This window comes from Corvus cornix, chromosome 2, assembly GCF_000738735.6.
Source record: "Corvus cornix cornix isolate S_Up_H32 chromosome 2, ASM73873v5, whole genome shotgun sequence".
Lineage (NCBI taxonomy): Eukaryota > Metazoa > Chordata > Aves > Passeriformes > Corvidae > Corvus > Corvus cornix.
In genome coordinates this window covers 4,426,005-4,452,757 of record NC_046333.1, presented here as the reverse complement: position 1 = coordinate 4,452,757, position 26,753 = coordinate 4,426,005, and the positions used below count along the sequence as shown (strand labels likewise).

The 26,753-nt window shown below is 42.2% G+C and overlaps 1 protein-coding gene across 1 annotated transcript in view; it reads right to left on the bottom strand.

Moving 5' to 3' along the window:
• The window catches only part of OXSR1 (oxidative stress responsive kinase 1), an 88,215-nt gene that overhangs the window by 45,380 nt on the left and 16,082 nt on the right, over window positions 1–26,753 (bottom strand). The window contains exons 2-4 of the mRNA XM_039549256.1: window positions 23,411–23,523; window positions 13,774–13,882; window positions 2,999–3,140 (exon numbers count right to left, since the gene is read on the bottom strand). Coding sequence (XP_039405190.1) covers window positions 2,999–3,140; window positions 13,774–13,882; window positions 23,411–23,523 — 364 coding nt within the window. The remainder of the gene's footprint in view (window positions 1–2,998; window positions 3,141–13,773; window positions 13,883–23,410; window positions 23,524–26,753) is intronic.

Sequence of the window (26,753 nt, the reverse complement as noted above, 5' to 3'; positions counted from 1 at the left end):
AGACTTCAGCATTTGTTCCTGAACAATGGTGTCTATTCAAGTCTCAGACTCACTCTGGCTGTTAATTAGGAAAGTAAACAAGAAAAAAATCATTATTTAAGCCTTCACTAGATATTTGGCTTTCTAATCTCCTCTAGAGAATACTGTCAAACTCTTCTCCTGTCCAAAGCAGGGATTTACACTTCCACGCCAAGCCAGCTCCCCAAAACTTAATTGGAAGTGGCATTAAGTTCAAGGCAGGCATAGGCAGAGCAAGATTCAGCAGCAGCAAAATTTCATTAAGCCAGTTTTTCACGTGTTAACTTCATTTACCCATTTAAGATGATGCATAATTTAGAAGTATTGAGCAGCTCTGCTGACAGAAATATGTTCTCTGATCTCACCAATGATTTACAGCCCCACTTCTGGTCTACAGTGCCCACAAAATTACATTTGGGACCCAATATTCATCCTTTGGGCTGTGACACTGGCCTGGCTGTCCAACTTCAGATGTGGGAATTACAGTCATTCACTCATACTGTGTCTCTAATGTTATCAAGTTGCTTTCTCCAAGGTGTAACATGAGCAGAGTTGGGATATTTAGCATAACCAGCTGAACATTTTTTCTGCTGGATGGCTGCTTATTTTGGGCTGGCTGTTCCAGGTCTTAACTAAAGCCCTTCAATTTTGAATCAAGCCCTTCACAGCTGATCTTGCTCTGGCCTGAAGTTCACCCCAAGCACAGCTGCCCCACACTACAGACACAATATTTGCAGTTCAGCCATCACCTGATGTGCTTTCCTTTAGAGCCAGAAACTTTAAGCTGACCCGTGGGACCAAAGTTCAGTTATTTTAAACACTTCCTCTCAGAGCATCTCAGGCACGGCTGCAAGATTTCCACCTGCCTTTCCCATCAGGCATGACCAATATTATGACCCCTAGCATTAAGCAAAATGGGAAAACCATACAGATATTCCTACAGATGAGGAAAGGTCCCAGCTGCACTACAACTTTAAACTGTGTTTTCCTCAGCAGCAGCACACACACATCTGGATAAAATGGAACACAGCAAAGGAACTCTATTAAGGAAACATGTCTCATCCCTCAAAGGCATGTCAGCTCGCCTTCTGCCAACAGCCAAAACAGCTTTGCATCACAGGTAGGAAACCACACAACTTTCCTTCTGTATCCCAGTTCTCCAGATTTCCCAAACCGCTGTGTCCAACACAATGAGATAATCCAAACCCTTTTCTATGCTAAAATTTTACACAATTTTTGGAGCAGCCCCAAAACACAGGGATGAAACACATGCAAAGGAGCTGATGCACAACCACAACCTTAAGATGCAGCAATGACACAGCTTTGATTTCTTTGCTGAAGCAGGATGAGAATGGTCACAGCAGGTTTGATCCAGTTCATTTCCAAAGGATTCAGTATGAATCATATTTTCTTCAGACCAAGCAGTTTGGATTTTGTGAACACAGTATTTTTGCTGAGTGCAGTAAAAAAAAAAAACCCACACCACACACATAAATATTCTCTCTAATCTTCACCACATTTACTAGTCTTCCAGCCAGCCAAATAGTGAACCACCTCTCTTCAGTGCATAAAACATTATGCAGTATCTTCCAAGAAACTGAGATGTAACAGGTTTCTGCTGCTTTAACATATATATTTCAATTTCACTAGACCAGAAGATAACTAAATCAGCCAAGCAAGCCAACTGCAGGTCACAGATGAACACAGTTCTGTCAGTTACTTATGGCAAAGTGAAAAGTTACCACAACCGGCAAGTAAGGTGGTTTATTACTTTACTCTAAATTCCCAGAGCTGCCTCAAGTCTTATCTCTAAAAAACAAAGTTAAGCAACCAGCTATGAAATCAAAGCTGTCTCCAATGAAAACAATGATTCTTGTTAAATCAGAATTTTAATTGAGACTGGAAACCGAAATTTGAGACTTCTTTAAGGGAGAAGAATTCCACCTGAATTATTTCCAACTGTTTCTTTCCTTTTAATCCAAAATAACCTACAAAAGCCAGTCAGTTTGATTGAAAAGATGAAATAAATACCTCTTGTATTTTCTAATTAAAATAATGTGCTGGCAAAAAAATTACCTCTTCTTGTGCAGCTATAAGAGGACAGAAACTTACTCCAGCACAGCAGCAGCAATGCTTATAATGGCATTGTACCAAAAGAGCCAAGCTCACCAATTTCCCAAGAAAGAAGAGGCTGTTCCAGCAGCAGTCTGTGGCTGGGATTGTGTATATTAACCACAAGCGGCATATTCTATTTTCAGCACATATTTAGGATTGCAAATCTCAGTCTTTTTAACACAGAACAGACCAACTTAGGATCTTCTCGTACTGAACTACACCACACCTTGACACCAGGAGAGAGGAAAATATGATTTAAAAACATATCCCAAACAAGACAGCAGCACAGAAACCCATGAATTTCAGTGATCTGTCAAATCACAGGCCATTAGTTAGTTAACTGGGCTTTGCCTACAGAAGAAGTTTTTCCATTATTTTTATTTCCCTTTTTTTTTTTTTTTTTTTTGGTAAGAAATTACTCAAATTCGAGTTTCATGATGTTGATTTTGCAGTTAAACCTCAAAAAAAAAAAAAAGAAAAAAAATCAGAGCTGGAAGGACTTTTTATTAAATTGCTCCACTCTGCCTATGCCTTGCTCTTGGTAATTTGTAGCTCAGCAAGAAACAAAACCAGTTGAAGTTTTCCAGCTTTCCATCAACTACACTTTGCAGCTGAATGATGACATTTAGAAATAGATTCTCTATATTAGAATTTTCAACACCCCGAAGTTCACCCAACTTTGGCCTACTCAGAATATAGACATAGTATATAGAATATAAACATTTGAATTCTGCATTTTGATTAAGCTCCCACCTTTACTTTCCTCTCTTTATGCCCTCACAGCAAGTTGTGGGATGAGATTGTGTGTGCTCAGCTACTCTGTTTCAATAACATTTTATGACAAAGTGAGAAAAACATAAAATACCTGTGGATTTGCCCGTTTTTATGCAGGTAGTCCAGTCCCTCCAGCACCTCCTTAAGGATTGTGGCTATACAGGCTTCATCCAGGACACCAGTCTTGTGTTCTCCTTTGGCCACGATGTGCTTGATAATATCCAAAACAGAGCCTAGAGAAGAGTTAAACATCTTAGTTTAAACTAGAAGAACTGATTCAAAATTAAGTGTAATTTATCATCATTTAATATACAAGGAATTCACTGATGATAGTCAGGATCAGAGTCAGAAGTTGAAGCCTTTGCTGCAGGAAAGCAGAGGCAACAATGCACCCCCGGGTGCAGATTCTCAAGGCAGGCTGTAAAACCCCTGTGATCACAAGTAATTGAGAAGTTATTTGAAAAAGCCAAAATGTAAAATATACACACACAGGACTCTTGGAAGGTTTTTCGGTAGATACTGATGTTATAAGCTGGTTTAGTGCTGAGTACTGGAGAAGCTGAAGGGGGAAATGGAAAAAGCAGGGGGCTGCCAGGACTCACAAGCTGAAGGCAACAAGCTTGATAAAATTAAGCACTCTTTTTCAACTCCTACAAATTCTGTGCAGAGGAATAGCATGAAAAATCTAATTTGTTAAGGGCTGGTACAACCCTAACAGGGAAAAAAGTGAAAATCACTAAATAGAGAACAAATGAGCCTGAATTCTGACAGTAAGTCACTTCTTCACTGTGCACAAAACTGGAGTAGCTTAGATCCTTCCCTAGAAGCATGTTTAGTCTCTCCCCCAAGCATGGTGTGAATTACATCGTCTTCCATGACAAACCCTGCTTTAGAGAGCAAACCACTTCTTCAAACTGCACCCAGGAATAAACGGAACCCGTGACTCGCACCAGGCCTCTTGTGCAAGGCCCTGCTTTTCATAGGCACTGGGTACTGCCCTCTTTGTATTTGCATCTGGACTGAAGACACTTCTCAGAACTTTTATTGTTCCAGCATGGGACGGCTAAGCCTCTTTTCCAAAGCCTGTGCCATTTAGCCCCTTCAAACTTGGGTTTCTATGGTTTAATGACTGGATAGGGACTAGCACGGTTTTTACAGCTACGGGCACAAAGCAGTGTCAGCAGTACTGGGAAGTTCTTAGAGAATGAGAAAAGCAGGCACAACTGCACAGCACAAATTGCAGCTTTGCCTGTCTTTGAACAGGAAACTTACAGGGAAAAAATATCCCAGTATTAAACTCAGCTAGCTTAGAGAAGCTGGGTTCAGTTTTAGAAAAGCTTAGGGAACTTCATTCTTCCTAACTCACAATAAAAAAAGTAAGAGAAAATTATTTTTGGATCTGAAGAACAGAAACTTCCTCTCATGAATTTGGCCAGGGGGAATTAGAAGTTTCACCTTGTAAATTCTTGAAGCAAGTGGAAAATACAATGGAGGTTTTTTGTTTGATATTCTTCTCACCCTTCAGGTTCAGGTAGACAAAAAAACCCTCTCCTTTTTAACATTTATTTTGTTAACTACCCCAACTGAATTTCTAGGCCAAAACAATTGTGCAGATCAGTTTTCACTTAGAAGAGTATTTTCCTTTTGGACTCTCCTACAAAAGCACAGGCTGCAAGGTTTGAATACAAACACCGTGTGGAAACGCTCATTTTGCACAATTCAAACTGCAGAGGAAACAATTACATGGGTGCACAGTGTCCCTTAGTTTGTGTAAAGCAGTTTATGCTGAGCTCATCTAAAAGCTTGCTGCAGCCAGCAGACACACCATTTCTGACTTTCCATCTCCTCTGGCCCACTGGCACCAGCCTCACCTGGACACCAAGACATCCAATAAACCCAGTGGAAATAAACTGAGGGATAAATTGGTTGGCCTGAATGGCAACTTCAGCATCCTCTTACCAAAAAAATAATCTTTGCTTGGTTCAATATATTTGCAAAGGACACAACATTAACACAGCAGACTCTAACAAAAATAGAAAAAAAACCCAGAGGAAAATGGGAAAAAAAAAATAGAAATGAGGTTACATAACACCCCCCCAACATTTTATGCAAGAATACTCAGTGTTCAGCCTTCCTTTACCCCACCCAAGCAGAGAAACACACTCATGTTTAGTGAATTTTGACATGGGTCTTAGCCAAAGGTTTCACCCAGGGCTAACTCAGGTTGTTCTGACATACACTGGACTTCCTGCAATAGAGCAAGAGTATCTTTACTGAAGAAAACTAAAATTTGAGATGTTGGAGATGAACCCCTTCACTGAAATCTCACCTTTATGTTCTGAGAAAAGGATCCTCTGTTGTATTTCCTGAGGACTCACCTGGCCTTCAGCCTATCACGTTTTCACATTTAGTGAGTACATGCTTACAGACTTTGAGGGTTCTTATTCTGAATGAGAATTTTTGTGATATCAAAATAAAAACCCACCAAAAAAGCCCCTCCACTTCCACTGTTCAGGTCTTTCCTCTCAAATGTGCCTTAATCTGGAGAACAAACTGTCACTTGTTTTAGAAGTCCAGTGAAAATATGTGGTTCTTCACGTACTCATTTTGTCCTCTTTCCACCCACGACTCCATTAGCAGACTTTGTTCACAAACATTTCCCTTCTCCTGCAAAGGGTTCAGGGAACATGAGGAGGCAGATCATATGGTGCTCAAATTCATTTGGTCAAAATTCCTCTATTTAGCCAAGTTAGAGGTTGCATTTAACCCTGAAAAGGGGGTGGAGGGTAGACAGACGAGAGCGCACGCACAGAACCAGCCCTGGTTGTGAAAAGGCTGATTCACACCCAGGCTATATCTGCTCCCAGTCCTGCCTGCCACTCTTTAAGCACATTTATTTTAAAACCACTTTCACATTGAGATGTTCATTGAAGTGGGGGAATTTGCCAGTCCTCTGCAGAAAGGAGAACAGCAAAAAGGGATCAGCAAAATGCTCAGTGCACATAACAGCAGAAAAGCAACCCAAGAGTCACTTTTCTGTTGGAGAAAGTGTTCTTAGGATCATCCCCCTTTGTCTGCTCAGGGTTTGACTACTGGCACCACAGCACCATGAAGCTGTGATTTTTCCACCTCACAAATCAGTAAGTTTGGGAGTTGGTTCTGACTCACAACTCAACTGCAACTTAATTAAGCACAGCACCATGGAATACAAAGAACAAAGCCAAGCTCCACTTCCAAGCATTGCTCCATGTCATGTTCCAGCATTCTGGCTCAGGAAGCCTGGCATGGAGCAACAGAATAACCAAATCCCTGGAGAGAAACCCACAGCCAAGGTAGAAGCTACTTTGAAAGCAGAAGTCATGGGAATTTCACTGTTAAGGAAAACACCTCCTGCTTGAAGGCCAGGATTGGATTTCAGCATTAGGCTGATAAATTCAAGGCAATGTTGATCCCAGGGATCTCAGTTAAGTGTGTGACACACTCACTAAGTAAGACATCCACTGCCTCAGGATACAGCCAAATTCTCACACCAACTCCATTATACTGGACCAAGAGATCAGCAAATCAGAATCTGAAGGGGAAAATGACTGTTTTGCACAGTGACCTGTTCCCAATCCAGCAATATAATAACTGCTAAAATTAACTGGAAACGAATTCAGCTGAACTGGAACCAGGGCCTAAACCACACCAGAGCATGTGCTTTACAAACTGACCACACTGCTGGAAAACACCAGCATGACTGCAGATACTGCCAGCTTCTGACCCAGCCTCAAACCAGTTTAGGAGTAACTGGGGAAGAGAGAGCACATCCAAACACAGCTGGATCTCTACTCAAATGCAGTTTCACTATGGATTTGTGCTCCACGTGCAAACTGCTCAGTCTCACTGTAAGACAGAATCTAGTGGCCACAGGATGAGGTTCACACTGGAAATAAGGCACCCAGCTCTGTATTAAAGAACAGTTACAAGATTTTCAAGGAGAAAACAAATCCACTACAATGTCTCCAGAAAAGAAAAAAATATCTTTGACTCCTCCCTAAAATAAAACCTCTGTTTTAGATAATGCTATGAAGCACTCTGGTGTGTATTATACATGGCATTAGGCTTGATTACACAATTTCCTCATGATTTTTCTCACTAAAAATGCACAAGTAGCAAGTACAGACTCACAGTACAGAAAGGTGAGCCCTAAATCAGAGAAAGAAAAAAAAAAAAAAGAAATTAAGTTTGGCTGAGGCTGACTGGAAGGTTTTTCCAAGCCCAGAAGGGGCCACATACCAAGAAAAGACAAAACAAGACACAGACAAAAGGCTCAGAACTGGAGTCTAACCATAAATATAAATAATGCTGTCATTAACAAGGATGTTTAAAGAAAGCTGGTGAAGAGCAACTGATCTCAAACCCCAACAGAAGACAAAGGAAAGGAGACAACATTTAGTGATTGATATGGAAAAAATGCAGCTAAAACAAATTCTTGCCCATCAAATATACACTTTGCAGCACATCAACAGGAAGCCTACAAGATACTGTGCAATCTGATAAAGCATTTAGCATGACTTGTCATTCATCATCCGAGTGTCTCAGTGTACTCTGACACCAAAGGCCATGGAAAGGCACCTACTTAGCAAAGAGCAATCTCTCAGCACAGCACTTGAGAGGGGAGTGGTTTTCTGCTCAAAGTCACAAGCTTCCTAGTCTGCTCCAAAAGTTGATAATGCAGTAGCTCCTAAGGACAGCACAAGTCAGCAGGAACTACCTGTACACAGACTTACCTCAGCTGAGAGAGCCCAACCTGTAACTACTTGTAAGAGAAGGATATTGAGTTTTTGGATATTGACATCAGGCAGACCACTTGCAATGGACAGTCCTGTCTTGCACCCCACACACATATCCAGTAAAACTGACTCTTTCAACACCATGAACTATGTGTTTCTCCAAAGATACTGGGTTACCTATGGCAAGAAAATGAGATTGGAGTTCCACGGTTCACCACCTCACTGCCGTGCCCCTGCACCCACTTACGAGGCCATACTGTAAACGGGACCACTGCAGTAACTGGAAATCCAGTTTTCCAGGCAGGGTGGAGACCAAACAACCAGGAACTCCTTAAACCAGCTTTGCTGCTGAGGAAAACTTCCGTGTAATCACACCCTCGGGGCAAGGAGTCCTAATTGTTCCACTGATTCAACAGCAAACCACCACAAACACCGAGGCTTCCTGTTCCAAATCCAGAGCACGATTCCTTGACCTCACCTACACCAGCAAGCCTGTGGAACGGCATTTAGGAAGCCTGTTTCTGACGTTTCTCCTCAGCAGAGGAAGAAAACATCCACAGTCATCACTGACACTGCTTAGTGCTTCAGCACATTGGGGCTGAAGCAGAGAAGAGCATGAAAACCTGAGCAGAAAGGAAAGCTTGTTTGGATCAAGATTACAGATAAATGCAGGAGTATTCCAGCTGGAATTTTACATGCCCCCAGAGGCAGAAAAAATGTACAGCAGAGCTGGTTGCTGTGGGAACCATATCTTGCATGTTATATTATAACTTAAGTGACAGAACCAAGATACACTCTAAGTTAAATGCAAAAAAACCTCCTCCTTTAACTTTGTCTGGGAAGCAGAACGGGAAAATTTAATACTCTAATTTCCAACCTGGGAAAAAAAAAAATAAAAAAAAAGCAGGTAACAGTACCTGCATTGATAGGCTGGAAAACAGTGCTGGGGATCACTACACAACTTTGTGAGAACCAAAATCTGCCCCAAACCTGACAAACACTGATGCTGAACAGGCTGAACCTTTGAGAAGGGGGTGTTGGCAGATTCACTGCTGCTTCTTTCAAGACATCACAGCATTAGCCCGTGGTTTCAGTGAATCTGACTCTCATCAGAGCCAAGAATTAAATCTGCACCTTGTCAGTCTCTGGCAAACAGATGAAAAAAATGCAGAAGAAGGAAGAGCTGCTTGGATTCAGTACTTCTGGGACTGAGGAATATAGATACAGCAGGAGAATAGCAAAGGAAACAACAACGTATACAAAACAAAGGAAAAGACATTAACCCGGGTTAAACCTCAGAGGGAAGGCTAAGGAAACTTCCAGTTCTTGCCTCCTTCCCTCTAGGGCATGTGCATGGATGCATAAGAAATATGAAAAGATTAAGGCAGAAAACTAAGTAATACAATAAAGGGAGCAAAACAGCCTATTGCTGTTGTGATCAAGACATTTATAGGAGAAAATCTGAAGGACAAACTCATTTTTCATGCTTTTCCTATTACAGTTAGGAATGGCAATGTATCTACAGACTGCATTCTGCAGTCACGTACAGTCCCTGCCATCTCCTGCTTCTGACTTATCCCATCCTTAATTGTTTGAAATTGTGTTTCTACAAATCAAATTAAAACTCCTCCAGATGAATTAAAAATAGCATATCTGTCTCCTAAGAAAATAATTCAACATAAACATGAGGATTTCTAAAAACCTGTGGTTTATGCTTTGATCATAACTCTCTGTTGGAATTAGGAGGGGCCAGATCAGAGACTAACACAGCAGAAGCAGAACAAGAAGTCCCAACTCCCTGGTAGAGAACTAAGACTTGCCTACCTCTTTTGGTCTGGCTTTCTGAACTTCAGATCAAAGGTTGAAGCTAGAAGTTGATAAGATAATCTTAAAAACTTCTGGAAAATAAAAGGTTTAACTATTTCAATACAGCAATCTCCTCAGCAGATTTCATTAGGAGCCTTCAAGAGGGCAGAATATCCAAGAGCCCTGTCTGGAAATGTTTCAGTATTTAAAGGATTTGCACAGTTTAAAAATACTTTGGTGGTTTCCACTGCTGTAGGCTAGGACAGGAAAAATTGTTGTGTGATGTAGCAAGCCACCAGAGCCAGCTGTTTCATAGGAGCAACTGTTTTATAGCGTTATCTACAGCCTTGGGTCACCTGTGAAATGAGAGCTCTTGTTAAAAGCAGGGAGAATTTAGAAGAGCAAACAGGTCACAGTCAGTAAAAGCACAAGAACAAAAGCACAGCTGCTCCTCTTCCTACTAAAAAGCCACAGGAGCTTGCGAGCAGGACTGGGCTTCAGCAGGCTTTAAAAAGGCACGAGTAAAATTCATGACAGGAGAATGCCAGGGAGGCAAAGAGCAGGTCACCAGTTGTCTAGAAATAGCCATTGGAGTTTAGTTTGGAGTAACACCAGACCCAAAGGCTGGGGTGTCGAGTTCACACTGCTAAGCTTAGAACCCTACAAAACTTCCATCATTAGAGAAAAGGGTCTGCCATTTCTACTGAAGGGAACAGAAACAGCAGACACTTCACAAACCTGACACAGACACACATCACGAGACCTGCAAAAGGGTGTCAGTAACTGGACACACCAGCACCTCCTGTCTCTACCAGTTGCATCTCATCACAGCCACGTTTCTGCCATCAGCAACTCCACACCTGTTTGGGGTCAGTGCTGCCAGTTCAGACTGCTCCGAGCAGTGACTCCCACCAGCCTGGCTGGGCTCTGATGCACATCAGCTCCCCATTACCTCCTGGCTGCTGACACCCTTCAAATACAGAAATCTCCCATCAACAGAGTACTTGTGGAGACAAATAGTTCCGTTTCAGTGACAATGTCAGTCAGGTAATTAAGGTACCTTTGAGTGCACCCTCTGGTTGTTGAGGAGCAAAGCACTATTAGACAGCAGCAATTAATGGATTTATTTTCCCTTGGAGACATTCCTAAAACTCTTGCATGCATGACCAGGTTAGGATTTCATAGAAAGACTGCAGCCAGAAAATAAATTAAATTGCTCTTACAGCAACAACAGCAAAAAAGGCTTGCATTATGGATTGGGCTGTCTTATGGGCTGCTTATCAAATTAGTAAGGTCAGTGTTTGTAGGCTGAAATTAAAACCAGTTTCAGCCTGAAATCACACACTGACAGAAAAGACGCAATAAAATTCTGAACTTTTACCCAGAACAAATTCTCAAGTACAAAAGCCATGATCAAGATACAGAATGGACATCAGAATGTATTTCATATGTACTTACTGAGATGTACAGATCTCTTTGAACATCTAAACAAAATTAAAGTGTTAGGCTGTACTCTGGTTTGGGTCTGTTTTGGTGGAGGGCTTTTGTCTGCTTGTTTGTTTTTGATTTTGTTTTGGGGGTGTTTTCCTTTGCTTTTTGTTTTGTTTTCTGGTTTAAAAACCAGCTCAAAGGTTTTTCCTGTTGAGAAACCCAGATCATTATTTTTCCCACTGGATGACAGATGACTGCAAAACGAGCCACTTTATTACTGATAAGAACTAAGCTCAAAGGAATGAGAGACAGTTTCAGAAGTGTCTCTTGTTACATAAATCACTCAGTCTAAGACCAACTGAAAATAGTCTCGTTAAAAGTGAATGGAAAAGCTCTTCAGTCAGAAAGTGCCAATCACAAGTTTCTTCCCCCATCCTTAAGACTGTGCTGTAGAATTTGCCTTGAGATATGAGATTCCTGAAGCACAGATAGAAAAAAAAGTATGAAGTAAAAAGTATGTGAAAGAAAACAGCTGAAAAATACCTCACAAGGTACCCTCCTGCTTAGAAAGTGACAGGTCATTCTGAAAGTCTTTCTATTTACTTTAGCAATTCCTCTAGCAATTCCTCCAGCCTTCAAATGATTCCTTTTAAGTGAGAAAATGTAACACTGACTCACAGAAGTGTTGGACAGAGGGAAGAATTACTCTTACTAGTCTGTCTTCTACTGTATGACCCTACTCTTCAACATATACAACAGAATAAGAAGTGAGATTTCCTAGCACTACTTTACTGCAAGTCCCCCACTAAATGCCAGAGCTGCACATGGGTCAATTATCAGGCTGAAGAACATAAAAGCCCATTCAAAGGGAATATTAAATGAGAAGCAGGTTGTCACTCTCACCAGCAAGAGGCTGGTTCTGAAGCAATGATTATTTTTCCAGAAATTTTCCAGTGTAGTCTTTACATCTGTGATGCCTTGATAATGATGGTCTGACTTTTTCCCAGCTTTACATAAAAAAAAAAAAAAAAACCAAAAAAAACCCAAACAAACAAACAAAAAAACACAACCAAAAAAACCCCACCTCCACACAAAATTGAGAACAGACAGAGACAACGTTTGGAGGTTCAAGGATGACCCTCATTGTGACTTGATTCTGACAGAAAACTGCTGTGAAGTGACTGAGGCAGCTGTGCATTTTCTTTAAGAAGGTTGTGTCCTCTCCTGGAAAAGGCCAAACCCCTTGCTGCTGCCTCTCCAGCACCCCCTGAAATGCCATTTCCTCGTGTTGTGGAAACTTTCCCATAGATACACCTTTTATACACACAGCAACACTGCTTGCTCTAAGCTGTCAGGGGATTCTTTTCCACACACACATAGTCATCGTATCTTTAATGGCCTGTTACATGTCCCTCTAAGAAAACAGAAGGTATTGCTTAATGACACATGAGACATTAAAAACCCTTTAAGACAGACTTAAGGTTGGCATGGAATTTGATTTCCCCCAAGAGGACTGCTAAAATTCTCTAAAGAACACCTTCAAAGAGACATGTTTTATGGTCATTGTTGAGCTCTTGAGTAAAAAGCAAACAGGTTTAGCCAGATTTTTCTACATCATCTTCTGGCATTTTACAGTCCTCAAAATTAAGCCAAGAACAGAGAAGCCAAGTTGGAGGTTTTTTTTTTAAGCAAGAAAATAGGGATTTTTTTTTTTTTTTCCCCCCCAGTTTTCAATTCCTTTTCACTGCAGTGCCAGGAAAATGAAGTCTTCCTAAACACAGGCCCAGGATTTAGCAACAACCCTTTGTGCTATCATCCAGAACTTGATTCCATTTCTTGTCTCAACTGTAACTTACACAGGGTTCCTGGAAAATATTATGACATCAAATAAAACACTACTGATACAAAATTTTCAAACTCAACTCTCTCAAAAAAAGCTGTTTCTCCAGCATCTGAGAGAATAAAGGGAAGTTTCCCTGGCTCTGTGTTAACCAGACAGTGATTTTAAAAAGCTAGTTAGGTGTTACTACTGATGGACATAACATGAGAAGCTATTTCTGACCTGAATGAGTTGAAATCAAATTATTACTGTTCATACGGAATTGCTGGAAAGATGCTTGGTGGGAAAGGACCTGGGGGTGCTGGTTGACAGTGGCAGAACACGAGCCAAAGTGTGGTCAGATGGGCAAGAAGGCCGAAGGCACCTGGCCTGTGTCAGGAATAGTGTGGCAGCAGGACCAGGGCACTGCTAAGGCACCTCAAGTGCTGTGTGCAGTTCTGGGCCCCCCACTACAAGAAAGAGTTTAAGGGGCTGGAGCAAGTCCAGAGAAGGGAATGGAGCTGGGGAAGGGGCTGGGGCACCAGGAGCAGCAGAGGGAGCTGTGGGGGCTCAGCCTGGAGAAAAGGAGGCTCCATGGGGACCTTCTAACTTGCCACAACTCTCTGACAGAAGGGTGCAGCCAGGTGGGGGTCAGGCTCTGCTCCCAGCGAACAAGCAGTAGGATAAGAGGAAGCTGCGTCAAGTTGCACCAGGGGAGGGTTAGATTGGACAGTAGGAAACATATCTCCATGGAAAGGGTTGTTCAGCATTGGAACAGGCTGCCTGGGGAGGTGGGGTTTAGAAGATGCATAGATGTGACACTTGGGGACAGGGTTTTAGTGGTGAACTTGGCAGTGCTGGGGTAATGGTTGGACTTTCTGATCCTAAAGGTCTTTTCCAACCTAAACAACTCTACAATTCTATGAAATGTCTTAATTCACAGGTGGGATGCTTAAGAGGTAAACAAGGGAGAGAGGAAGGAGGTAAGACAGGTTTTTATGCTGCCTTTTAGGGTAAAGAAATTGGACCACTCACCTCCACTAAGTAACTTCATCACCAGCCAAAGCTCATCTTTCACCACAAATGATGTGTAGTAAGATACAATGTTGGGGTGATGGCATTGACTCATGGCTTGAATTTCTTTCTGTAGAGGAAAAAAAAAACATTAGCAGTTGGACACACACAGTGATTATTACTCCTCAGGCACAGAGGTTATCTCCCTCAAGACACAAAGAGGGTGCAAAGAAAAAGGATACCTAGAAGGTAAATGTAGAAAATCCAGAAATACTCTAAACACTCAGGCTGCATCATACTAGAGCCAGAAGGTATTTTAGGATGTTATTCCTGTCTGTCTAGAGGAAGAAAAAGTTACCCAAAAAACCCTTGGTAACACCATCAAAGTGGTGGCAACTGAAACACCTGCATGCAGCTATAATAGAATATTCCCAAAAATTCACTCCAGTTTGTGACCTAAGAAGTTCATGCCGACTTCTCCTTTCAGTAAGACACGATGCAACAGATGCTTAATCTGTTGAAGACGATCATTTGGATGAGAAAGGGAAATACTGGCCTCTGGGAAAAAAAGGCCTCTTATTCCTAATGTTTCTTCCCAGCAGGAAAGCAGATGGCTTAGCTCAATCAGGTTGAAGGCACAAAGGACAGCTGTATCCTTTGTCATACTGGAAGAAGAGGGAGACCACTTTGAGATTAGAAAGTCAGTAGCTACTACTGATGGAGGACAACATGAAATATGTTGAGATATATAAATTGTTTCGAGTTTTGACTGTGCTTAGCCTCAGTTTTGGTTATGGGTTCAGGTTATGGGTTGAGGCTTCCCAGGTTATGGAGGGAACACCACAGAAAACACAGACTGATTTCATTATGCAAGCACAAATCACCAGTTTGGACAGGCAGACCCACAGTTTCTTGGCTGTCCATAGACAAAAGCCATCCACGGAGCCAAGCCTGGCACCCTGCACCGCACCCAGCTGAGCCCTTGTGCTCCAGCCAAGTCCCCCAAACTGTCAAGTTGGACCCTCCAGCAGCACCAACCCCAGACACTCCTCCCCTCATACCCTGAACTTCTGCTCTCAACTACAACATTCCTTCACTGGACGCAGGGAAGGAGGAGAGCACGGGCCCTTCACCCCCTGATCCTTCCCTCCCTCTAAGCACAAGACTTCCCTGGTACTGAAGTACAAGAGAGAGCTCTGAGAAGAATTCACTCATGCCTAGGACGCCCCACAAATGCAGCACATTTTCCTCCTACTCCTGTACAAAGCTCTGCTTGTGACCGAGTTCAGAGTAAAGCCACTGCTTCCCCTTGGCAAGGCCTGAGCTGGCAATCACAGCTCCAAAGGAACAGGCTCATGTTGATTTATCCACTTAGCACTGCTTTTCAGGGAGTAGGTGCATTTGAGGAATCCAAAGCAATTGGTTCCTCTTTCTGCTTCCCCAGGAGAGGCACCAGCTTTCCAGGAAACTTAACAAGCAGATTAAAGAAGAATCCTTCTAAACAGGAAAGCATATTTGAAGAGTGGGGAATAGGCTATTCATCTCCATGTAGCATACTCTGAATAAAAAACACTCTGTGAAAATAAATACAGCCTAAAACAATATATTCTGCTTACTCTGACAGCTCCAGCTCCCTTCCTTGCAAACTTTCACTTGTGTCAAGTCATTTTTCAAAAAGGAATAAATCAGCAACTTCAGAGTTTTCTGTGGCTCTCTGTAGTTCTCTCTCTGACAATTAAAATATACTACATGAGCACAAGTGGCACCAGAGGAAGCCAAGATGGAAAGCTGCAAGCAGGACTGGTAATCCATCTCTTCAGCCAGACCTGCCCCAAACCCACCACTCTCAGAAATTATCCAAAGGAGCTGGTTTTATATTTTCTCAGCTAGACTGCTCAAAATATTTTGAAGCAGTTCCCTGGGAGATCAAGAGAGTAATATGAGAAATATACTCAAACACTGCATATTTGATACACACTTGTGTATCCTACTGGAGTACAGGAGGCAATGAGACAAAGCCTGGACCAAGTTTACTTAACAGCCTAGACCAGGATCAGATCTTTGTCATTTAAGCAGCCCTGTACTTCAGAATTTTTCAGGCGTTCTGTGACACTTAGTTACCATTTTATTATTTTTGAAGAACTTCCTCTCTCATTCACTACCACAATCTGCTCCCTGGGCTGGGAAGCACAGCTTAAAAAAAAAAAATAGCTCAAGTCTGTCATGTGCACCAAGGCATAAAGAGGGAAAATAAATAATCACAAACCTGATCTGTGCAATTAAACACCTCTGTCAGCCAGTGGATGTATAACACAGGCAGATTAATCCATTTCTCACACAGTGTAGCACAGCTCTGAATAATTAATTGCATCACAGCCCACGATTTTTAGTGTTTTTACATTATTACCAATCAGAAGGAGCAGCAGACTTTCCCTTCCACCCACAAACCCCCACTCCATTTTCAGCAGTTTTCTAGGCTAATCTCACACTGGCTATATCAAAGCTTGGTTCTTCTTCTCCCCCAAAGAGGGTACCAACATCCTGAAAGCTCAACCCATACAATTGTTATAAGTGATAGTGGCAAATCACAGGGGCTTTGTGGTTAAAATGCTTCCTGGCATAACTGAAACCAAGCCAATTCTGTCATACATCCACAGTCTGCTCCAGCAGTACAAATGCAGCGGCTGAAGGGCTGTAGCTAAAGCAGGAATCCCACTCAAGGATCACTGGGAAGCTCTCCTCAAAAGCATACTTACAGAAGGAGGGGATAAAATGCAGCAACAGCCATTCTGTGTGTAGTAAGCTCAGCTTTAATACTATTCCCAAAACCTTTGGGAGAGTTTGCTGCTCTTCAAACACAACAAAGTCATAGCCGGCAAGGGTTTCCTCTTCGTACCTCCCTAATAAGACTGCTATCCCCAGATAACTGAGTTACAACTGTGCTTCCCATATTTTCCCCAGCATGAAAACTATATTGGAAGACTGCTAAAAAAAAATCTCAGTGATTTCCACACCTCTGTAATAATTTATTTGGGCTGCTCTATACAAGCATTAAGGTGGAAAGGTTGCTTTATTCCCTCTCTGCCAACAGCCATGGGTCATTTGATACAGACCTCCACGCCATCCACAGATGCAGTGGGTGATAAGCAGCTCTTCCACCCAACACCCCTCACACTCCATGGCTTCAGTGATGAGAGACAGCCTTCCTGCCAATTCCCATAAATTGCTCCGCTTTTTGTTTAGCTATGGAGAATGAATTCCCAACAAAAACATGTCTAGACACAGGCAATGGTTTGGAAATGGTTACATGCTCACCCTGGGCAAGATATTAAAAATATCTGTATTGTCAAATACCAAAAGCAAATAGACTGGGATTAGCTCTAAATGCCTCCATGGCTTCCATTAAGGGTTCTGACAAATGTTTTCAGTACTTCTACAGGCAATAAAAGAAACTTTTCAAGGCTTGCAAAACAGCAATAAAACTGCAGTGAAGTATAATCTAGAATCATAAGCAACCTGCTAGTCTCCTGTAAGTCAGACATACTTCTGGAGATCCGCTATTTTGGATGAGGGTTTATTTGCCCACTGACACACAACTGAAGTTTGAATTAATGGGAGCAGTTAAGGCTGTGTTTTAGCTACCAGCTCAAGTTTCTTAATGGTATTTTCTTTTCACATCATCACCTTTTACTCTGTTCGTCTGCCCCTGAGGCTTTCTTCAGAGACGCTCTCAAATACAGGGACAAAAATTGTGCTTTATTTAGTTTTACTTTCTACATGTTGACATGAACTCAAGAGATACAGCACAGCAGCGGAGTGCTTTCATGTGGCTACCTGCAACTTCAGAGTCCAGAAAGCTGTCAACGTGGCTACCCTGTTTGAAGGCAATCACAACCATAAGAGAACTGGGGAGGGAAAGCATGGCTAGGCAGAAATCAAAGCAGGTCAGGTGTGATCACCCCTTGAAAACATCAGTGCTTCAAGTATGGCTGGTAAAGATCTTACACCATGAGATTTCAGCTGAGAGATAAGGCATTAAAGCTGCTCTTCATCCTTTTAAAGCAGGATTTAGAGCTCCAGTCCTACAGCAGCCATAACCATTCATATTTTGCTCCAAGTGGAATTTTAACCGTTTAGCTAAAAGGTTGGAAAATTGACAGTAATAATTCATTTGCCTTTTGAGGTGGCAACATAACTAAAAACAAAAAACAAAACCAAACATGTTCTTCTACCAAAATTAACTCAAGAGACATTAAGAAGGTGGGGGAAAAACACAAAATCAGAGATCCTGATTCACCTCCCACTCCTTGGATTATCCAGTTCAACTCCTTGCCTCAAGTGGCTACAGGACCTAAATTGGCACGAGTAAAGAGGGGTTAGATTAGCCCTAGAACAACAGTGAAAGAGAAACAATTCTGAAAGGGATAAACACACTTCATCCATTAAATAATCTTCAGTGACGGGAACAAAACAGTCCCATGGCAAGTCATTCAGCAGTTGCCCATTTTAATGGCTAGTCTTCAGCCTCAGTCAGTGGTCGTTCCCTCTTTCAAAGTCTTCAGCATTAGTGGAAATGTACTGAAGGAAGCAGGTGTTTATAAACTGTTGTTTGTTTATAATTGTGGTGTAGCAATTCCTACATGGCCATTTTTTATTGGTTTCAGCCAAAAAGCGAACGGGCAAGTGAATGCCTCCTCTCACAGATACAAGCAAGCCAGCTTTACCCACATCACCAACTAACCTATTACTGACCCTTACAGTTGTTCAGATCAATAGCCAGTGCTTACAGCTCAACAATGCTTTCAATGTGATTAGTGCCCACAGACAGCTGCAAACTCTCTAAAGTTCTTTACATGCACCATCTCATGCTCATCCAGTCCAAGTAAAGGAAGACATTCTGTGTTCAGGACTTCACCCACCATTAACACTGATGATCATAGTGAACTCTACACAAAAACAACCCCAAAACAAAACCAAACCAAAACCTAAACCAGTCCAGTAATTAAGACTTCTGTTGTTCCTGCTTTGATAAACAATACAACCAAGCTGTACCCAGCATAGGTTTAAGTCTTAAGATGCAATCCCAACATGTAACACAGCAGATCAAATAACCATGCAGAAACCACGTATCATACGTAAGACTCCCTGGCACTGACACTGGGGACTTTTTTCCCCTGGAGTAAGTGTAAAGCTCCTCAGGCCTGGAAATGGAATTATAACAGCAATTCCCATCAGATGACAGGCATGGATGAAACATCTGTACTACTTCCACAGCAATCTGCTGCTTTGTTCCCAACAACCTTATAGTCTGGTTAATCCACTTGTAGGAAGTGCTCCATCAGATCAAAGGCAGTTCAATATCCTGCCCAAGTCTTCAAAAGAAGGTGTAAAAACCCTATAAAAAGCAGTTACACAATTATCTGCCCAGAGGGTAGACTTCTTACTAAGCCTGGGCAGTTAACAGTTGGCTTACGCTTTAAACCAGGGGAGTTCATAATCCTTTTTTTAAATCCTATCTAATTTAACCTTCTAAACTATAGGTTGATTTATTTAATCTCACGCAATGTTTGATCTCCATTATTGGCAGCAAGTTCCCCAGGTTATTTCCATGAAATTCTAGAGGACATTTCTGTTTAACTGCAGTTCAACTTGTTCCCTCAGCCTCCTTAACTGCCCTCTGGCCACAGCAGTAAAAGAGTAGTACCATCACGTCTTGAGTGCAGACCTGTCAGACCCAGTCCTAATCATTTTCTGGAGTGGGAAGAATTTGGAATCTCCTTCTAGGAACAGCAACACCACATCCCCCATGCTCTTTCCTGAGCCTGTCTCCTGTTGAATCATCTTAGGGAATAAACAGGCAGCATTTCGCCCTAGCTGGGAAAGCCCAATGTGAAATATCCCATAGCTTATGCTTCCCTCTCTGCTGTTCAACATTCCTGGTAACTGCTAAGCTGACAACCCACGTCATCTGCTACTCATGGAGAAAAAAGTCTCCATCTGGATGAAAGAAAACTCAGCTTTAATTGCATGAAAATGAAGCAGAGTTTGTAGGACAGAGGGGGGATTTAAGGCCTTTTACATCAGTAATTCTTTAAAACAAGAAAACACTTATACAAGAAAAAAGGCTGGAGGCATGGTTATTTTGAGGCAGATGTTTCACCACTGTTTCAAGGATTGGCAACAGCAGTAAAGCAACCAGCATCCCACAATGGAAAAGAGTAAGAGCAAAACACAGCACTGAATGGTGTGCAGCTGTGACATACAACACATGAACAAGCAGACTGTTTGCAAACCCACACCAGTGTGGTTGTTAACTACCACGGGTCGCAAGACAAGTAAAAACTGGAATTGAATAAATTCCACGTCAGTAATAAATCAAAAAGTCCAAGATAATTTATAGAAAACACTGTATTTGACCAGCTCTCCTTACACTCCACTCCCAGTCACACCCCTGAGCAAGAATCATTATAAGCTACACTGTACTTCCCTCTCAGCTGAACCCCACAGGCAGTCTAGGAAGGATCTGGGAGCATTCAAAAACATACAGGGGAAAAGTAAAAATGAAGCATGGAAATAAATTCCTGACAAACATCACCCCTAATTCAGCAGCTGGGTTAGAAAGAGGTACATCTCTGCCCAGCATTACTCTTGCTGTCTACATTCTTTACAGCAATTAGCACTCCAGCTGAAGAGCTGAATGCCCTTGACTTGGCTTACTCATGATTCAACAAAACTGGGCCTTCCTGCATTTTCCATACCCCACAGCAGCAATAAATAAATACAGTGCATTAACCTAGAATGTCACACAGTATATGCAAAGTGTGCAGTTTATTCCTGATCACCCACACGGCTCAAATGTATATTGAGCTAAAAGGATCAAGATCAGTATCTTTAATGAGCCAAGTCATAGCACTTACTCTGCTTAGAGTGAGTATCTCCAAAGCAAGGACATGGTCCCAGATTTCCTGGCCTCTGGACACCTGCTAGGCTTAAAGGAAGCTCAAGGCCACTCACCCATCCAGCTGGTCATAGAGCCACTTGCTCTGCATTTCACACTCCATATTAACCTTCCTCTTCTCCTCTGTCCCAAGAAGTAGAAGTGCCAGCCACTAAGCAGCACAGACATTGAAAGAGATATACAAGAATCAAATCATCTTTTTAAGGATTACAGAACTGTTTGCTGGTCTTCCTAGTCTCTCATGAGCAATGTGACACTGTTCTACCCTCTTAGCTAGGCAGATTCTGGGATGAAAGAAGCTTGCTTCAACAGAGAAGTCTACAGGTCTGTAGAAAAATAATTATAAAATAATTTAAGCACAATTTCCCCCTTGCTATCACACTGCCCAATGAGTGGGCAGTGCTGTAAACCAAGAGCACTCTCCTGACCCCAGGCAGGAAAGCAGAGTTTACCCTAAGCTGACTGTTGTGCTCAAATGCAACAGAAGGATAACAGAGCTCCTGAAGGCCCCAGTTTGTGATTCTAATTGTACTGGGGGAAAGGAGAAAGCAAGGAGGGGGTGTAACATACCCCAGTGTGAATTCATCATATTTGTCTTTGCATTTTTTTCTTAAAGCAACTGTAACCATCTACAGTTACCTTTTTTTTTTTTTTTTGGTGGGGAGGGAACACCACAATCCTGCAATAAGAAGCAGTTGCTCAAAAAAGTTAATTAAACTAATTGGGAAAACTGCCATGAAGGGAGACTACAAGAAATTTGAGGATATTTACTTTAGAGTAGAAGCAGATATGGAAACAAGATAAAAATAAGTGAAGGTAAGAGCACACAGAGCTGGGAAATCAGGAACTTCCATTCTTTTTGGCTCTTGCACTGAGAAACAACACTGGTGATCCAATAGACTGACAAATTCAGAACAAGCCCAGGGAAAACACTTTTTCACACAACACATCTACCTCAGCAACCGCTGCCCCAGGAAGCTGCTACAGCTCAGAACCATCTTTGTGCCCCTCCACCCCTCTGTGACTTTTAAATTCAAGGATATTTACAGCTGCATACCCAAGCCCAGCGAAGGACCCACACCAGATCTGGTCATAAAACTGGAAGCTCTGGAGAGCTGATAACAGCAATACATTGCAGGCCTACCCACAACAGGAAAAATCATTGTGATGAACACGTCAGCCAGAGACCCAAAACGTGCAATTAGAAGTACTTATCTAAAATTATACATCGTATCTCTGCAGTATCTCTTTCTGAACCTAACCTTCTTTTGCCAGAATTGGCAATTACTCAAAGACTCAGTCTCAATTACTACATCCTGACAATGCAGGCAGGAATACCACTGAGGCAGGGTAGTATGAGCAAGACATGTAAGAGGCTCGAAAAGGATACCAAGGGTTGGTATAAGGACAAAAAGACCAACTGTGAGAGGAGATCTTGAACTCCTACACTAGCATGAACCATAAGAGGATTTGAACACAGGCCATCTTGAGTCCTTCATGCAACCCTCCACAGGAGCACTATGACAGACTGAATGGAGCCTTTACCTCTTTACCAGGGCAGATTTGCAGATGCCTATAATGACAAAAATAGCATTAGACAGAAACTGGAACTGTGGTTCAGGTGATTTGCTGAAGATTGTACAAATGTAGAGGTAGCAGGACTCTCAAATTCTCTCTGTTCTACCTTGTAATTGCAAGCACCAAAAAAAGTGCCTGAAGTAAACTACAGAAGCTGTCGAGATGCAAGTGGACAGACAGACAAGGTAGGATTATAAAAATCTTAGAGAGTTGCTTTAGAAGAAAAGATAGTACCAAGACTCATCTCCGTAATGCCAATATTTACTGTGGAAAAGCTTTGCCCCCAGAGAGCTTTCTCATTTTAGTGGAGACAACTCAGTGTTCACAGGAATGTCTATTTCTACCTGGTTTAAATTCAGGGACCTTCCAGATGTGAGGCGAATGTAACAACCACTGCACTGCAGAGGCACCAGCTCACACACACACACAAAGAGAAGAAAACCAAGCCCATCAACACAGGGGCCAGATGAGGAAAGGGAAATTTCAGTTACCACAGCTACTGCAAAAATCTGTTTTTCATTGAGATAACCTTGAGAAAAGAGGCACAGAGCAGCAGAAAATGACAGAGCCATAGCTCCAAAGGATTCTGTCTCCTGTCCTGAACTCAGAATTACGGGGATTTCCATACGGCAGCCTGCAATATGTCAGTGATCTCTTTAGCTGGCATCAGTACCAGAAAGAGATTAGGAACAACAGCTAATTCATTCAGTTTTTCTCTTTACAGGTGAAGGGAAAAAAATGTAAAGAACTGAAGGAAAGGAAAAGAAAGCGAAGCCATTCCCTTAAATTTGAAATGTTCTGAAAGCAGTTCTGGATCCCCCTCAAACTTCAGAGCTCTTGTGGGTACATCTGAGCTTCACACTTGCACATTAACTCAGTTCAAAACAAAGGGATTATACAAAGTGCTGAGCTCTAAACAAACAGTCTGAAGTTTTGCAACAGTTGATCTTTTTAACATTTTAAGTACCATGTCCCACAACCAGGACAACTAAGCTGCCTCTAATGAAGTCAGTCAAGTTCCAAAACCTTCATTCCACCTCAAGAAAGGTTTTAAGGCACTTGGCAAAGAGATATTTCAGAAATAACAGAAATACAACTCCCCAGACAATTCTGATTGCATACCAGGAGCTCATCCATGCTTGTCTGACACTTCTCAAGATTGATCCGTTTAATCGCCACCTTCTCTTTCTTCGGAGCGCAGAAGGCTGCCTGGACCACTGCAGTCGCTCCACTCCCTGAGGGAGGAAAAAGAGAGAGTTACCAACACCTTACAGACTTCACCAGGAAGGGAGGGAGGCCAGACAACAAAATTCTGAGTGCCAGGTAGTAAAGACAGCAGAGCCAGGTAAAAACCCAGTGAAAGCCCTCTAGGCACTCCCCTCTGTGCAGCTCCATGGGTTGGCTCAGCCGCCACATCCAAACTGGGCAAACTGAAGGAAAACAAGTAGATCTTTATGGTCCCTTCCAGGGATCATTACAGCTCTGCAGACCAAAAACCCTCTCCAGATTCCAGCTTCCTTATAGAAGAGTGATTCTACTCATGTATTTTTAAAAGATATGCCACTGAGGTCACACAGACTTTTAACCTGATGTGTTCACCCAAAGTGTCAAAACAAGCCACTCTTTGCTGCCGACACTAATGAGATTTTTCAAATATTTTTAGACACTAATTGCTGTTCCCATCTCTCCTGATTTTATGCAAAGACACGAGGTAGGTTTCATTCAAGCAGGTTCAGCTCCAGCTCTCACACTGCCTCAGTTTCTGGGTTGAAAACCATAGCCAGAGAACATTTAAATTCCAATGGGGAAAAAATACCGTATTTTAACATACAGTCCTTCAAACTGCTACAGGTAGGGAGTTCTGGATTTAACATGCTCAGCAACATCATATCCTTTGACATGAGAAGGAGTTTGCAATGCTGAGACATAAAATCTATTTGATGCTCATTTTTGCTGGCCTCCAGAAGCTGTTGCAACATTCACCTCTCATCAATAGGACACCTTGTTGCTTTACCTTCTACCTTCATCTTGGTTCCCCACATTTACACATTTCATTGGAAAGGAGTAAATCCAAATTAATAAAAAAAGGGGTAGGATGTGTAAAAAATAGCTCCAAAGTGCCTATTGCCAATACCTAAAAAATGCTAATAAAAATAAACCCACAGCTATTTTGTTTATTATCCCAGGCATAACTCTTGAGTCCATTTGGGCTGAGAGAAATGAGAACAACTATTCTGCATTTTGGAGTAACACCTATTTTAGCAGATTCTCCTATTTTTAACACTATAAAAACTACTTCCAGAATCTGCAATTCAGGTAAAGCACGTTTGGCAAGCTTTGTGATTTTTTTTCTAGTACATTCACATAAACTGGGGGCTAAAAGTTTCATCTTTAAACAAAAGCTACTGAAGCTCCCTACAACCACCATCAAGAATCTTCTCACACCAAGTTGTACCAACTCGAAGTTCCATGTGGGAGAAAGAGCTTGAAACCCAGCCCTGAAAGATACAGGAAAAATGCTCCATTCCAAATCACACTGAAATAAATTGAGAAGCCCTGAACTGTGGGACTCTGCTCCTCTAATCTTCAACCAGTACCTGCTACAGTGGAGCAGTGGAGCTACAGGACTTTGACTTCACTTTATATGGCATGGCCAGTGCACCCTGGACAACAGCATCAGCTTGCCAGGAGTCCCTGTACTCAGGAGTTTATATTTTAATGGCAGAAAGTGAAAGTGTGCAGAACACAAAATGCTAAGGTTGCTAAAGCTTTATTATTTCACAAAGCAAATGGGTTTTTAAGAAGTTCAAGACTAAGGCCATTTATTACTTGCACACATAATGTTTTTCAGAGACTATTCACAGCACAAGGCAAAACAAAGTTATGAGGAAAAGGACAGCAATAACAGCAAGAATATTTACAAGGGGCTTTGAAAGCAAAGTTTGAGTGCTGTAAGCAGGTTCTTGAGCAAATGAAAGATGATGGAGAGGTCTATGCAGATATTTAAAAGAAAGTGCTCAGAAAGAGCAAGGGATGGAGGTTTTGACAGCAGTTTGGTTAGACTGCCAGGAGCAGGGCTGAAATACACAACATTAAAAACAGGACAAACATCCTGAAAGCAAACCTCCACATACACTCCCTGTAGTCACTCTGCCCAGCAGGTGCAGGAATCCAGCATGAAAGCAGCAGTCCCAGTAGAAATTAATTCCCACTCACTGGGAATCCTGGGTGGCACTGACCTACTCTCTCCACCCAATACCTGTTTGTCTCGTTTTGTTTCTGCTGCTTCTTTGGTGGGGGGAAAAAAGTAAAACCACAAAGGCTCAAGACAAAGAGAGCAGAGCACACAGAAGTGGTGACAAAAGGCAGAAGTGAGTTTGCACTTCCTAGAACTGCTGGTCTCCCTACAGCAATAGCCTTTTGGAAGTCAGAACAAAAAACAAACACTATATCATTTCTTTGGAAAGAGTTAGATCCCAAAAGAAATGTTGCTGCTGACACATTCAAAGCACCAGTATTATGATTTCTTTCTTTGGATGTCTTGGTGCATAGTAATAGAGGCTGAAAACACAAGCCAGATGCTGGAAGAATATGACTGTGCACCTCGGAGGACTGTCTTGTCCCAGAACCCTTTTCACTCCCCAGTTAGTTTTGTAGTGTGTATTTTTACTTCTAAAGCTACCTGTCTTCATCAGCATAGGTATCTGTGTTCAAAGACTCTTTCTGGATATCTCAGACACTCAAGAGTGTCAGCATACTGCTTCCCCCCACTGCATGACACCCCAGGATTTCTGTGCCAGTTAAACCCAGTTTGTGTAAGCACAACTGGCAGAGGTGCTTCTCACAATCCAGATGCAACATCACTACTATGAACCAAATCCTTCACAAGATGAAGTCCAGGGCTTTATAGAAGTCACCACTCAAAGAAGAGCTTTGTGTTTTATTCTTTCAGGATGTCACTACCAGAAACAATAGATACAGGCTAATTAAAAGCAGGACCACTCATGCTACAGCTCCTTTCCAGTCCTCAAGTCTGTGGGATCAATGCTCACTAGGACTTCAGGGAAAAACTGCTTTTCACTAGGTGCTGGACAATGTCCCAGCCTACAAGGACCCGATCTGTTAGGAGTGTATGGCATTATTTGAACACTAATGAAATCCCAAACTAAATCCTTCTGGGCACATGGCAGGGAACCATCTGAACTCGAGACTCCTCCCATTTAATTCCCTGCTGCTCCTACTTTTCTGGCAGCTCTCTTTAGTTCGATCACCACCTGCTCTCCCCACTCCCCCCTCTCCTGCTAATTCGTCATTTCTTTCAGCTCCTCTGTAGCACTAATTATAGAGAAACAATGAAATCTCAAAAGCGTATCAAGCGAGGATTAAGCCAAGCTGAAGCACGATGTGCCACAAGCAAGCTGCTCTTTGGTGGCAGCAGCAGCAGCGTGCCTTGCTTCTGGGACCA